Genomic DNA, 12,839 nt, shown 5'->3' on the forward strand with positions numbered 1-12,839 from the left:
TAAATCAACGCAAGGGGAATTGTCGGTCGGGAAATGCTGCAGGGAAACCCTTCCTCCCATAGCCCCACGGGTGGAAAGGTAGGCCCCTCCAATCACCATGTGTCCACACAATAATTCATAAATATCATATTGATACTTCAATAACCATAATCATTTATATTCTAAATCAAATTCTAAAATGAATAAAAAAAACAAAATGAATCATAAAAATTATATCAATTATTGAAAAAATCTTAAATATAGATCTACAATAATTATATCAATTATTTAAAAAATCTTAAATAAAAATCTACAATAACAAATAACTGAAATATTCTAATTCTCCTACAAATAAAATTTTTAAATTTTTTAAACCACATACATACATATATGCAATATGTATATATATATGTATATACATATATATAATTCACTTTTTAGACAAACAGAATTGCCTCTCAATCTCATGCAAATCACCAATAGAGATTACAATTAACACTTACTGAACACTTAAAACCATCTTTTAAAAAGTCCCTAAACTTAGTGAAAAACATTAACTTATTACTAAACAAAAAACTTTAAAAAGTCTCTGAAAACAACCTTAAACTGTTGTTAAAGTGGTGCCTCAGGAAGTATTTATCCAGCAATATGAAAGTTTCGAAGATTCTCCACGTACAGCAGCAGTTCTTGTCCTGTGCAATTGGTACATCTCACTGGCAAAATCATGCAAATTTATGTTCGAGGATCCTCCAAATTCAACGGCCTGTCTTGCCATCTTCTTCAGCTTTTTTGCGGCTCTTTTCATCTCGTTCCCCTCCTGTTTACTCAAAACAAGTGTAACACCATCCTTCACTCGTTGCTTGTCTGGAATCCCATTTCTATGCTGGAAAATTTGGATTCCGAATCCCAACTTAATTGCTAGTTTAGAATTGAAGTGTTGATCTGCATAGATGGGCCAAGTGATTAATGAGACTCCTAGAGCCACGCTTTCAAGCATAGAATTCCATCCACGGTGTCTCACGAAGGCTCCCAGAGATGGATGTGAGAGAATAAGAAGTTGTGGTGCCCAACCTCATATAAACAACCCTCTATTCTTTGTTCGCTCCAGGAAACCCTCTGGAAGATATTTGCGCAAGAGAAGATCTGTTGTGTCAGATGTCCTGGGTTCGAGCTTTGGAGACACTTTGATAGCCCAAATGAAGGGTTGCCCGCTGGCTTCTAGACCACTAGCCAAGGCCTTGCTTTGTTCTTCTGTTAAGAATATCTGACTTCCAAACGAAATATAAGCAACTGAACATGAGCTTTGAGAATTCAGCCATTGGAGCAACTTATCTTCGCTGATGTCTACCATTTTACCTTGGTTGCTGCCTTTCACTGCACCTTCTTCCCTGTCAGATTTCTCAAGTGTTGGAGATATTCAGGCTCCACTTGTTCATAAGTATTGATGAGCATTCCCTCTCCTTGATTGAGTGACTGTAACCGTTCTAATACCTCTAGCATGAAGGGGTCGAGCAACATGGTGTCTATTTCATGCTTATGTAATCTAAGAGGAGTGGGGAGATCCAAGCTCAGCACAATACTATCGCCTTCTTTCTCCAATGCATTGTGCGAGGCGGAAATCCATGCATAACGCAACAGAGTAAGAGCGAATGCGCCATATGTATTGAACACCACCCTAGTGATATTGTGCTTTTGGGGTACCTCCATAGTCCATCCTAGAAGTACATCATACATAATACAAACAGGAGGATTCATTCCTTCAACTTGAGCTTCAAGCCAATGGTTAAACGGTTGTTAAAGCTTGACGGCCAGATCATAAATTAGACCACAATTCTCGGGAGGAACTTGGTCGAAGCTTTCAACTCCCTCGGGTAGCCCTTCCACTAATGGCGTGGGAAGGACTAGGAGGCGAATATCTAAGGCGGAGGAAAAAGCGTGGACCATTTGGAGTTTTAAACGGGGAGCATTAGCAGCAGTTGTGACACAAGGGATGGCCAGACCAGACGAGGCAAGCGAGATAGCAAAGTCGAGTAAAGGGATGGTGTGACCGAGTGCAGAAAATGGCACTGCCACCACATGAGGTTTCACAAAACTGTTGGTCATCTTGCAGATTGAACCAAACTCCAAATTTGTGGGAAGGATTTCGTTCACCGACAGAGCATAGAACTACCGCACACAAATCTTATTATATAACAGTTGAGGAGGATAAATGAGAAAGTGACATTTAATAGGGATTATCTATACAGGGAAACTACATGACCTGATCAGTGTCGTTTGCACCGTCGTTAACCTGGGTTTTGAGAGATCCTTTTTTATGAACTGCATCTATATATATTCTTTAAGTAAAATGTCGAACAGGATGCAATTATATTTTAATACCACGCAGACAGGGTGATATCTAGGAATTATCACATTTATTGAGTTTTTAACGGCCCTGCATCCATCAGCAAATACATATGGTGGCTAGATACAATTTTTGAGTAGATTATCTTAATTTGAGAGAAAAAAAAGGTTTGTATTGGTCTTAAATGTTTTTTTAAGTGATTGTTTCAAATTATTGTCTTAAAAAATTGTCTTTATAAAAATAATATGAAACAAAAGTATTTTGTCTTTTTAGAGACAATTTCACTTTTGTCTCTTTAAAAAGACAACTCAACTCATAGTATGTACATCAATTTTTTGCCAAGGCTTGAATTTAAGTATATTTTTAAACTTATCGAGTTTGTTAAGTTTTTACCAAGTCCAAGTCAAAATTGAGTCTGCCAAAATTTCCTGAGGCATGAGGTAATACTACGATGCTAATAATTCTACAATAGACCCACTACTATGACTAAATATACGGTTGTCTTGAGAATAGTAGAATATTCCTTTTGTCGTTGAAAAATTCAAGATTAGTTTAAAGTTGTATTTATTACCCACAAGGTTGAAGTCCACTTGGTGAGAAATCTGCATTAACAAAGAGCACACCTTGGTTCAATTCAAGTTGGGTATAGTTGGGGTTAGTTTTACCCATGTGACTTTGATGAATGTATGCTTACAAAATATAAGTAACTAATTACATTTTATTTATGTATTATAAAACAACCCAAACCACCAACATCCTATTTGATCTAATTTTTTAAAATTTTATAAAATATTTAGTATATAAATGTTACCATGCACATTTATGCATAAAAAATAAAAGGTATGCTAGTTATTTACATATAAAAAAATCTTAATAATCTTCCATACAACTAGACATGAGTACTTATGTGAAGCAATAGAATATTTTATGATGCCCATTCATACACAGTATTCAATTGTGTTTCCTTTTATATTATTTTCTAAATAAAATATGATTTGAAGTTGGATTGCATATTTATTCTTACCATGAAACATATATATATATATATATATATATATATATATATATATATATATATATATATATATTCTTTTGGTTTCGAAGATAATTTTATAACAATTGAATTAAATAACAATGTTAAGAACTTAGCCAATTTAATCTACGTAGAGATAATGGTGCACTTCATGAAGGAAGGTGACTTAATTGGTAGGTATGCAAACCACATTATATTATAAGTTACTATAGTTTGTTCTTTTACTTTATTTGTCATTTCTTCACATATTATTTATAGATATTTAATTAATTCTAATATAATTGATTATGATGGTTTTTTCATTATTTTTAAGGCATGGTACATATTTTGTTTTTATAATTTTTGTATCTTTCATCTTAATGTATTCTTTATAAACAATTAATTTTTTATTAGAACATGAAGCTATGATATGTAGTGTTTATTTGAGGTACTCAAGGTAGAGAATAGTATGTCACAAAGAAAAATATATTTGTAGAAAGAAGAAATTTGTCAAGGAAAAGAAGAAGATCTCTACAAAGAGTAGAGATAAAAGGGAAATTAGAGGCTTACGAAGAGTGGCAACGCCTAGAAGACCTACTAATTTAAAGTTATACAACAAATGCACTGCAATATTAGTGTTTCTAGTAAGGTTGTGAGGATTATGAATAGCTTTATCAATTTCATATATTTGAAAAATTTGCCAACAATGTAACGAAATTCAAATGTTAAAATAACTCTCCACCATCACTTTACATAAGATTTCCATAATCATGAGAGTCACATTTCTTATTGAACTTACAAAGCATGCAATATCTAAGAATGCAAAGGTTGCCACCATGTTCTCTAGCTCTTGATCTTTTTTCTTTCTGTTTTAAAAATTAGAGATTTTTTTTTTCCAATTAGAGTGTCTGGTTAATGATTTTAAATGATTTATTTCTCATTAAAAATTAATGTTATAGACTATTGACGTTATTACATTAATTCGTGTAAATTTTAGTATAGTAATAAATATATTAATAGTTAGTTATAAGTGGTTATTCTTGTGGGAAGTTTTGGAAGTTTTATACAGGAATATAAGATTCTCAATAGCCATTGTGCAGCAATGTATAATGTATAAACTATCTTGATACGATCAATAATATTATGTTTTGGTTTTTGCGAAACGAGCAGGGCTGCGATGGAATGAGAAATGTATGTTCGCCTGTGTGAAGGGAAAGATAGAGAGCAGAGGTTGCGCGCAGTGATGATCACATGAAGATGTAGGCATTTCATTCCGCAACAATGGAGAGTGTTGGATAGTTGTTGTGCAAAGAGGCATATTTCCTGTCCACTTGCATATAGAGAGGTGTGGCGAGGCTTGTGTGGCATAAACATTTGATATCAAGCAGCATAAGGCAAGAATAATGTGATTTTGTTTGGCACCTATGGTAGTGCGTAGTCATGTGAGAAGGTGGCATTATTTTAGGCGTGCAAGAAAAGAATGGTGTAGGATTAAGAAGGGACCCCAAATATTGTGAATGGTTACCAATATTTATATTGCCTCGTCCACAATTGGCTACCAGTGAGATTGCAGAAGAGCAAGCAACTTTAAGTTGCTTGATATGAACTAGGGAAGCATTTTAGAGGACTGTACAGATGTAAGTCTGCGGATTGTGCATATGAGAGTCCGCAGTGCATGGAAGGTGATAGAATTGTCATTATTACTAAAAAAAAGCATTCGAGGAGACATTAGACACACTCACATGAGATATGAACATTCAAAGGAAAGGTGTTTCATGTGTAGACATGTTGGTGATTTGTGCAACAGAGGAGGGATTGTTTCCACAGTATTTGAGAAGGCGCCAAACACACTCAGAGGAGATGTGGACTTTCAGAGGAAAGGTGTCTCATTTGCAGGACTAGAGGAGGCATTAGACACACTTGGAGATGTGAAATTTTGAAGGAAATGTTTCTCATTGTGCATGGAGGGTGGTAACCTTTTATGTTCTCTTATGTTGTGCAAATGGTTACAGGTTTTATAGCTAGGAGGTCCACTGATGCAGTTAGTTCAGTGTTTCTCAGGTGAATGAGGAGGATTGGTGAAGGCACTTCATCAAAGTTTCCAGAAGGGTTGGGTTCAAAACCATTGCAATGTTTCACTCTTGTTCGGATTAATGTAATAAGAAGGAGAATGTTGGCATTATTATATTAATTACTGTAGATTTTAGTGTACTTAGCAATTAATAAATTAATAGTTAGTTATAAGTGGTTATTCTTGTGGGAAGTTTTGGAAGTTTTAACAGGAATATAAGACTTTAAATATTCATTGTGCACTAATGTATAAACTATCTTGATACAATCAATAATATTATGTTTTGGTTTTGTCCTTTGTGTTAACAAAGAAATAATTTTTATAAAGTGTAAAATTAGTTTAAATGATTTAAATTTATTGAAGACTTGTAATACATATTTATATTAAAAAGAAAAGAAAAAAAAACCATTCTAACAAGTTTGTCAAATTAATTAATTAACTTACTAACAAGCTCTACAACATCTTTATTTGTTACCAACGAGATTCAATAACGTGCTGCATTATCAATAAAGAAACATGAGATCTGAATTGAAAGAACTGCCCTATGAAGCCTCCCTCTGTTTTCGAAAGTAAAGCTCGAACACAAATGCTACAGAAGTTTGATATTCATTTTCTAAGATACCTAGACAATCGACAACAGCTGTGAAACATGGTAAGCTTTAGATGGTTTTCGGAACACGGTCATCTTTTCGGGTCTCCGAAGATCCCTCCCGTGCAGCAGTTCTCGCCATCTGCAACTTATGAATGTCACTCACAAAATCTTGTAAGTTTGCGTTTGAAGATCCTCCAGACGCAACAGCCTTTCTAGCCATTTCCTTAAACTTTTCTGCCTCTCTCTTCATCTGTTTCCCCTTGTCTTCACTCAAAACAAGTGTAACACCCTCCTTCACTCGTTGCTTATCTGGAATTCCATCTTTATGCTCGCACACTTGGATTCCAATGCCACACTCCACGGCTAGTTTAGAATTGAAGTGTTGATCTGCAACCATTGGCCATGTGATTAATGGAACTCCTAGAGCTATGCTTTCAAGCATAGAATTCCATCCGCAGTGGCTCACGAAGGCCCCCAACGATGGGTGGGAGAGAATAACAAGCTGTGGCACCCAACCCCATATGACCAGCCCTCTCTTCTTTGTTCGCTCTTGGAACCCCTCCGGAAGATATGTGCGAGCCAGGTCGGATGTCCTGGGTTCCACCTCTGGGGACACTTTGATAGCCCAAATGAAGGGATGTTCGCTGGCTTCTAGACCACCAGCCAACGCCTTGCTTTGTTCTTCTGTTAAGAACGCCTGACTTCCGAACGAAACATAAGCAACTGAAAAGGAACTTTGAGAATCCAGCCATCGTAGCAGTTTATCTTCGCCGTTGTCTACCATTTTCACTCGGGTGCCGACTTTCACTGCACCTTCAAAGCAAGTCGATGGCAGTACTGGGCCTATGGACCATACCTTTTTCCCTGTCAGATTTCTTAAGTGTCGGAATACTCAGGCTCCAGCTGCTCAAACGTATTGATGAGCATTCCCCATCCTTGGTTGGCTGACTGTACCATTCTTATTCTCTCCATCGCCCAGTTCTGTAACAACTTCTCGTCTATTTCGTACTTAAGCAGTCTGACTGGAGTGGGGAGATCCAAGCTCAGGACATGACTATCGCCTTCTTTCTCCAATGCGTTGTGCGAGGCGGAAAGCCATAGAGAACGCAGCAGGGTCAGAGCGAATGCCCCATACGTATCAAACGCCACCCTAACGATGTTGTGCTTTTGGGGTACCTCCATAGTCCATCCCAGAAGTACATCATGCATGATACAAACAGGAGCTTCCCTCCCTTCAAGTTGGCCTTCAAGCCAACGGTTAAACGGCTGTTCAAGCTTAACGACCAGATCAAAGATTAGATGAGATTGCTGGGAAGGAACCTGGTCGAAGCTTTCCACTCCCTCGGGTAGCCCTTCAACTTGTGGCGTAGGAAGGACCGCGAGGCGAATATCGAAGCCGGAGGAAATAGCGTGGGCCATTTGGAGTTTTAGCGGGGGTGCATTAGCAGTGGTGGTGACACAAGTGACGGCGAGGCCACACGAGGCAAGCAAGTTACAACACTCCATCAAAGGGATGGCATGACCAAGTGCAGGAAATGGCACTGCTACTACATGAAGTTTCTCAAAACCGTTCGACATCGTCTTTACTGATTGAATTCGACTGCAACCTTTGTCAGACGGATTCGCCCACTCGATAAGGAATTACCTACACAATTCCACACATATTTCCAACGATGACAAACATACTTACAACCCGATATAAAGATGATCCCATGAACATCATTAAAATCAATGATTAATTCATTTATGTGCAATAACTGCATCTTAGCAATATGAAACGTCGAAAGCAGGGATGTTGGACCATTTACATAAATTTCTGCAGATCTAATCCAAAGAGCTTGGAGAGGATTCCGTAGAAGTCGGAGTGCATGCACAAGGGATTCCGTATGAAAATTTCCTTTGTTTGTTAATGGACGGACCAGAGCTCATGGCGGATGACCCGACTGATTTAGCTTAATAGCTACTTGTAGGGTGAACCTAACGATAAGCTCAGCCCCACACAATTGCATGATGAGGTACTTTATCATTTAACAACTTTTGTTTGTCTTTAGTACTTATTTAATTGCTAAAGATTAAAATTTTGATTGGACTGAAATTAGAGCTGCAATAAAGATATATTATTTTCAAGGTTTTATTAAGATAAATTAGACTTGCCTTATCTTAATCGATGAGTTTCAAACCTAGACCAAGCTCCAAGTTGGTGGGTTACCCCTACCGATCTTCCCCCTTTAAAAAAAAATATTTAATATATTTAAGTGGTGTTTAAAGAGGTGAAGAATTTAGACATCCAAAAGTCAGTGATCTTGATACTAGTCTAATTCAAGATAGATGTAGCATCTTGACTTTTTAAGAGATCAATCATCCCAATACTATTCCAACTCAAACCAAATGCAAAAATGTGCTAAGTAAATCATTTATGTCAATGAGAGATCGGTTCATGTGAGCAACTAATGAAATATGGGGCAATGAGTTTGACTAAAAAACTATGTAATTGAATTTTCATAACATTACATAATTTGATACATTGTAATTTAAACTATCTCTTTCTAATCATTGGGTGAGCTAAAACAACACTATAATGACCTAAAAATTTACTTAATAACTAAATAAAATAGCATGTGCATTTGTAGAACCTGAAAAATTCATACTGTAAATGCCTCATCTACATACACTAGTACAGTTAAAATATCTTCATATTTTCACCAAGTATTTTATGCACCTATTTTTTTGACACATTTGTATATGCCCCCTTATTATTTACTATATCAACCAAGGCTATTGCTCATACCTATACATCCAACCAAAAATTAAGTCTTGATTGTCATATTCATTAGATCCTTAACATAGAAGACTTAGATGAGCTATCAAAAATATACATCATATAAAAAGATTTGATTTAAGCATTCTTTTACTACTTCTTAACCTCCAAATTCTTACCACACCAAATCTAATAATGGACCACCATAATAACAATTATCTCAATTATAGTAACATATTAATAAAAGGGGTTTTTGTGAGAGCACTAAATTGAGCATAAAAAATATAGTTAAATTTAAAATATTCACAATAATTTCATCGAGTTAGATTGCCATAGTGGAGAAGACGCAATCAAACGAGCAAAAAGATCCTTCTTGGAAGCTATCAAAATCTCCCTAAGATTGTCCTTCCAATGCCAAAGGATTGCACTTTACCAATACCATGTGAAAATATTGTGTGCAAGAGATCAATAGAGTGCTTTAAAATAGTGGTATTATTTTCATAGCTTCAAAATATATAGCAATTGTGCATGCCAAAATGAGAGAGTGAGATTATGCTTCTTTTTTTCAAAATGAGAAGGTTTTGTTAAACTTGGAAGGTTCAACACATTTGCGAGACTCATCTCGGCAAGAAAAAGTATTACATTAGTATATTCTAGGGAGATTAATACTCTAATGGTTGCTTGAATCACATACTTTTACAAGATGCTAGTACACTACACAAATGTCTACACATAGAATTTTCATCAGAGAGAATGAAACTCAAAAACTATGGATTTGAATATATTTTGCTATAGAATTCACATTTCCATGTCATCATAGCATAATTACAATGTTATATATTCTCAGGATAAAGAGGAGGTTTTGTGTAGTGTAAAATTGCAAGCATTTACAATTTTTAACTCTACAATTTGTATTTGTTATCTTATGAATATTGATCTAGTGATGAATTATAGGTATGTTTAAAGTTTCAATCCAAGTTTTCTCAATACTCCAATAATAGATACTTGCAAAATATTTATTATAAAAGGTGTTGTATAGGATAGATCATTGGTCTCTTGCTATTAAGATTAGTTGTAATAGGGATGATAATTTTGATATATTTTTGTATCATTTCAAATGGAAGCCATCAATTACAAATGTTTAAGGTGCTCTTATTGCTGAGATTTTTCAGAGTGAAGTCGCCATCAATACTCCAAATTTTTATCACATAGTTGTACTTTAATTCATAGCAATCATGTTGACATATGTGCTTCTCTCATTTAGACGCAATTATGTTTTAACATATAAAAATGGAACCTGATTGAACATTCAAAATGACAATTTCCTTTTTCCATCATACTTACATTATAAATTTATGGTTAGTTATCTTTGACATTACTACTTCTTTTCCCTTTGGATTTCCTCCAACATCCAATATTTTCCCACCCTTTCATGTTTATGAACATTTAAAAGTTTCTACAAATATGACCATGTTTTGATACTATGACAAGTGTCATTATTCAAGTGAGATGATCCTTGTTACTTATCTATACATACAACCTATCTACGATGTAGAAAGAATTATAAGCCTTATATACCAAAGCATAGTGCAAGAATTTTAATAATAGGTAGTATGATGTAAAGGGATTCTCTCCCTTCAAACCTCCATTAAAAAAAAAAAAAAAAAAAAACACTGTAATGTCCTCTTCTGGATTTACCCTAGGCTTTACTCTAGAATCACAAATGCAATATAGCAAGAGATGAAAATGTGTGTGTGTGTGTGTGTGTGTGTGTGTGTGTGTGTGTGTGTGTGTGTGTGTGTGTGTGTGTGTGTGTGTACGTGTATGTGCATGTGCATGTGTATGTGTATGTGTGTGTGTGTGTGTGTGTGTGTGTGTGTGTGTGTGTGTGTGTGTGTGTGTGTGTGTGTGTGTGTGTGTACGTGTACGTGTACGTGCATGTGCATGTCCATGTGCATGTGTATGTGTATGTGTATGTGTATGTGTATGTGTATGTATGTGTGTGTATACATATATGCACATATGTATGTATATATATATATATGTGTGTGTGTGTGTGTGTGTGTGTGTGTGTGTGTGTGTATGTATATATGTATCTATGTGTATATATGTGTATGTATATATGTATCTATGTATGTATATATGTATATATGTATATCTATAAATATATATGTGTGTGTGTGTACATACATATGTATATGTATGTATATATGTATATGTATGTATATATGTATGTATATGTATATATATACATACATACATACATATGTATGTATGTATGTATGTATGTATGTATGTATATACATATACATATATGTATATATATATACATATGTATGTATGTATGTATGTATGTATGTATGTACATACATATATATGCATGTATGTATGTATGTATACATATACATATACATATGGGTAATCATACGGATGGGTGCTCGCGTGGCAACGGATTTCAGGCGCTATATAAACCCACAAATCCGCCTAAGCCCCTCATTTTGCATTGAGTGGCTTGGAGTTAAGCGGGAGGGCGAGAAGAATTGTAGTGATCCAGCCAGAAGGGTTTCGATGGTAAGTCCATTTTTTTTTAAAAAAAAATTAAATGTATTTATTGTATCATATTAATTTACCTGAACTCTCTAATATCAAATAAAAATATTAAAACTGAAAAATATATAATACACAATACAGAGAATACACCAAACTTCAAAATAATTTCATTTCATTCATTCTCTTACTTTCTTACAATTCATTATTATATATATAAATTTAAAGATATAAACAAATAACTAATTACATACTTAATGTTCATTATCCTTCAATTTCGTGCTTATGTAATCTGAGTGTGGAGTGGGGAGACCCAAGCTCAGGACAAGACTGTCTCCTCCTTTCTCCAATGTGTTGTGCGAATATGAAAGCCATGCAGAACGCGACAGAGGGAACGGCACTGCCACTACGTGGGGTTTCTCAAAACCGTTCGACATCTTTCTTACTGATTGAATTTGACTGCAACCTTTGTCAGAAGGATTCGCCCACTCAGTAGGGAATTATCTGCACAATTCCACACAAATTTCCAGAGATCAAAAACAAGTTTGACGAAAAACCCTCCAACACCTTTCAATGGCTAACATTAATTTGTCGTTTGTCATATGAAAAGCAAGTTTACGAAAAACCCTCCAACACCTTTCTTACTGATTGAATTCGACTGCAACGTTTGTCAGAAGGATTCGGCGACCGAGTAAAGAATTGCCTACGCAATTTCACACATATTTCCAGTGAAGAGAAAAGCCACATTACAACCAAGGTGAGACGTTTCAGTGGTTACAAAAACCGGTCATCGTTGTGTCGTTTTCCATGTCAAGATCCCTTAGACCAAGGTCATTAAAAATAACTTAAAGACTGATCCCTTAGACCAAGGTCATTAAAATCAAGCTACAAGGGAATCTGCACACCGTCTAGCACAAGGGAATCTAGCCAGTTTTAACTCATTCCTCGGGAAAATTTCATTTCTTCGCTAATCGACGGAGCAGCTCTCATGGCAGACGCAGCTCTCAAGGTGGACGACCCCACATATTAGATCAGTAGCTACTTGTAGGGTGGATCCTAAACATAAGAGCAGCCCCACATAATTGCATTCCTTATACTTGTTTATTTACTTGGTAATAGGACAGGAAAGCTAAAAACACATGATGATTCGGTATAATTATAATTATATGCAATTGAGAAACTAGAGAGGGTGGTATGGGCATATTCTAATATAATATAATTATATGCAACTCAGGAATTTTATATAAACATATATACACTAAAATATTAATTGAAAATTTTCAAAATAGGAGTCATCTTTGTTTTTGGTATTCATCAATTTTCATATATTTCTCTATAGTCACCATGTTTTTGGATATATGGAAAATATGAATGAATTAAATAGTGAATTAAACACAACACCTTATTTGTAAACTAACTACCAGATTCAATATTAATTTCTACACAAAAATGTCAAGTCCCCTAGAAATATGGTAATGATTCTTTGTGATCGATTCTAGGGTTTTTTTGGTGTTTTGAAATAGTTTATTTGGAGAA

At 35.3% G+C, this 12,839-nt stretch overlaps 1 protein-coding gene and 1 pseudogene across 1 annotated transcript; both read right to left on the minus strand.

The window, feature by feature from the left end:
- Window positions 1-604: 604 nt before the first annotated feature.
- On the minus strand, window positions 605-1,330 carry LOC131057563 (probable UDP-glucosyl transferase 73B6). Its single transcript, XM_057991726.1, has 2 exons — window positions 1,093-1,330; window positions 605-921 (listed from the first exon to the last, which is right to left on the minus strand). Exons 1-2 carry the CDS (start codon window positions 1,328-1,330, stop codon window positions 605-607), a joined length of 555 nt encoding a protein of 184 aa, XP_057847709.1.
- A 4,577-nt stretch (window positions 1,331-5,907) lies between these two features.
- On the minus strand, window positions 5,908-7,933 carry LOC131057561 (scopoletin glucosyltransferase-like; annotated as a pseudogene).
- Window positions 7,934-12,839: the final 4,906 nt, after the last annotated feature.

Source organism: Cryptomeria japonica, chromosome 1 (assembly GCF_030272615.1).
Source record: "Cryptomeria japonica chromosome 1, Sugi_1.0, whole genome shotgun sequence".
NCBI lineage: Eukaryota > Viridiplantae > Streptophyta > Pinopsida > Cupressales > Cupressaceae > Cryptomeria > Cryptomeria japonica.

Bases quoted from the DNA above. Each gene is read 5' to 3' on its own strand.
- LOC131057563 (XM_057991726.1), bottom strand. From the start codon at position 1,330: ATGGTAGACATCAGCGAAGATAAGTTGCTCCAATGGCTGAATTCTCAA. The intron at 922-1,092 runs GTTTCCTGGAGC...CCATCTATGCAG, and splicing joins GCGCAAATATCTTCCAGAGG to ATCAACACTTCAATTCTAAA.